We start from the raw sequence: 2,566 nt of genomic DNA, 5'->3' as shown, positions 1-2,566 counted from the left end.
GTACATCTGTTACAATACAAATCATCAGGCGTTAATGAATGAAGAATTTGTTATGAGTATCTTACAAGGTTCTGGTAATAGGTACTTGCTTACAAAGTATGAAATCATTAGAAAAGGCCGGAGGGGAAGCTCATACGTACAACACGAGGGCGATCTGATAGGAAACAGACTCTCACGGCAATTGTTGGTCTAATTAGAGGTGAAGTCTTATCTGTACCTGAAAGCCGTCACATGACCAGGGTTCTCCCCGCCCCCTTTTAGCTGGGCACACCACCAGGCACTTTTTGGTAGCCACCTGGCTGTTTGTAGGTGGATACTGAAGTTTGGTCACAATACCGGGGCAGCTACCCACCTACAGCTTCATCCCACCCAGATTAAAACATTTCTGGTGAGAATACTGAAGAGGTAAACAAAAAATGTGTACCATGCAAGAGATGACCTTTCACCAACCTGCCTGTTCTATGAACGGTCCCATATCCAGGGTCTCAGAGAAGGCAATGTACGTGTTCAGCTTCTTCTTGTGCCCGGTTTGTCTGCAGACAAAAGCTACGATTATACTCCACACACACATCACGAGTTTTGTATTATTTGGAAAAGAATGTCACGGCCCAATCAGATTTGTACGATGCAAACTACAGTTTGTGAGAGCCAATCAGGCCTTTACCTGTCAAAAACGAATCTCATGAGCTGGAGGTTGAGGGTGGGTGGAAGTTTCAGGAGTCGGATTTTTCTGGTGGCGTTCTGTTTACTCTGACAGGTCTCACAGAAGTAACGATTGTCTCCTTCCAGCTTTTCCTCCTGCCAAGACAACACATTCTAAGGATGAACAGATCACAGTCCGGGGTTAGAATTTGGGTGGAGAGAGATCCAACCTTAAGGAACTCCGTGATGCAATCTGTCAGCTGCTTGTGGCCCTGAATGTTCAGCTCCAGCTCATAGAACTTGGACACCAGCTTGGACTCCCGGCCGCAGTGACTACAGCTAAAAGATAGAGAGTGACACCTCAGGATAATTGTACAAAGATTTCTTCATGTTTATTACAAGTGTGCTAATAAAAGTCACCCCCAACTATTACTATACACTGGCAGTATCCAGGATACACCTAGAGAGACTGCGGCAATGTTTCCTCTCACCGCGGGAGGTCACATGACAAGATTTACTGATGTAATATGATCAGCCGTTACAGAGTAAAGGATTGTGGGATGTGGCTTAAAGAGAACCTGTCCCCATGACTGACCCAGGCATGCTAATAACAGATGCTTTCCATAGACAGCACGGTGGCTCAGTGGTTAGCACTCAGGCCTTTGCAGCGCTGGGTCCCAGGTTAGAATCTCCGCCAGGACATTATCTGCATGGAGTTTGCAGGATCTCCCCGTGTTTTCATGGGTTTCCTCCCACATTCCAAAAACATGCAGTTAGGTTAATTAATTTCCCCCTTAAATTGTCCTTAGACTGTAATAATGACTATGGGGGGACATCAGACTGTGAGAGGGACAGCTAGTCACATGACTATGTACAGCGCTGCGTAATATGTCAGCACTATATAAGTACTGTGTGATAATAAATATTAATGGGTGATGGGCTGAAAATGGTACAGCCAGCAGCCACACACAATATTCCATCATTGTACCACTCTGAGGACTCACATGGTGACGTAGGCATACTGGCCGCAGAACTGATCCTGGATGATGTTCCTGACATCCGGGCTCTTCTGCTTGGATAAAGTGTTTTCCAGAAGAGTCATGAACAGTTTCGAGAACTCCTGGGCGTCCTAAACACAGAAAAAGCAGAAAAGATCAGCATGGCAAAGCTAGCTGAATGATAAATACATGAGAGGATGGCTGTGTGTGTGACTACCCCCTCCCCCACTCTCCGGGGTATACAGAAGCAGCGCCATTGTCACACCTGGAACCACCCAACACTGCCAAAAATATTTACACAGCACTGACAGCAACTGTGATAAATATTGTAACAAGTTATAAGGCTGATACATTTGTTATTGTGTTATCATGATGGAGGAACTTCCGTACACATCTTCTAACCCCCCCCATCCCCTGGCATTTACATGGGGGTGTCAGGCTGTGTATTGGCTGGGAGCGCCCCCTGATGGGGGGGATATATTGGACAGGAGATTTATATTTATTGAACTTTATACTAATCATTTTTCTATTTCTGATCTTCCAGCTTCTTGGAGTCACAGTGTGCAGGAAGCAGAAATAATGACAGACCCAGCTCCTGAATGGGGGGGGGGGTCCATTGTTTTTCACCCCCCTTTTCACCCAAGGTTCCATCAAATTCTCGTTGTCATGGATACCGGGAGATACAAAGCCGCCTGAGAAGTCATTGTGGCCAAAATACCCCCCTGGAGTCCTAGAAGTGTCGGGAGCTCCGAGGAGCAAGAAGTTTACTTACTGGAGGCCATCTGCCCCGAGTCCTCCCAGCTGTTACCCCCGGAATTCCCAGCACCCCTCATTACAGAGGCCCAGGAAGGAATGTGGACATGGCTGTGAGCAGCAAGAAGACTTTACAACCCTTGTCAGCATTATTTGTAGTCATGGCTTTAATG

At 46.5% G+C, this 2,566-nt stretch overlaps 1 protein-coding gene across 1 annotated transcript in view; it reads right to left on the bottom strand.

The window, feature by feature from the left end:
* USP48 (ubiquitin specific peptidase 48) overlaps positions 1-1,771 on the bottom strand; it is a gene marked incomplete at its 5' end in the record, with an annotated part of 14,461 nt that extends 12,690 nt beyond the window's left edge. Inside the window, 4 exon segments of the mRNA XM_072425459.1 lie at positions 451-533; positions 665-798; positions 873-981; positions 1,647-1,771. Coding sequence (XP_072281560.1) covers positions 451-533; positions 665-798; positions 873-981; positions 1,647-1,771 — 451 coding nt within the window.
* Between the last annotated feature and the right edge of the window lie 795 nt (positions 1,772-2,566).

Source organism: Pyxicephalus adspersus, chromosome 11 (genome assembly GCF_032062135.1).
Source record: "Pyxicephalus adspersus chromosome 11, UCB_Pads_2.0, whole genome shotgun sequence".
Taxonomy (NCBI): domain Eukaryota; kingdom Metazoa; phylum Chordata; class Amphibia; order Anura; family Pyxicephalidae; genus Pyxicephalus; species Pyxicephalus adspersus.
Note: the sequence above shows the minus strand (reverse complement) of the source record. Positions and strands in the feature narration are given on the sequence as shown.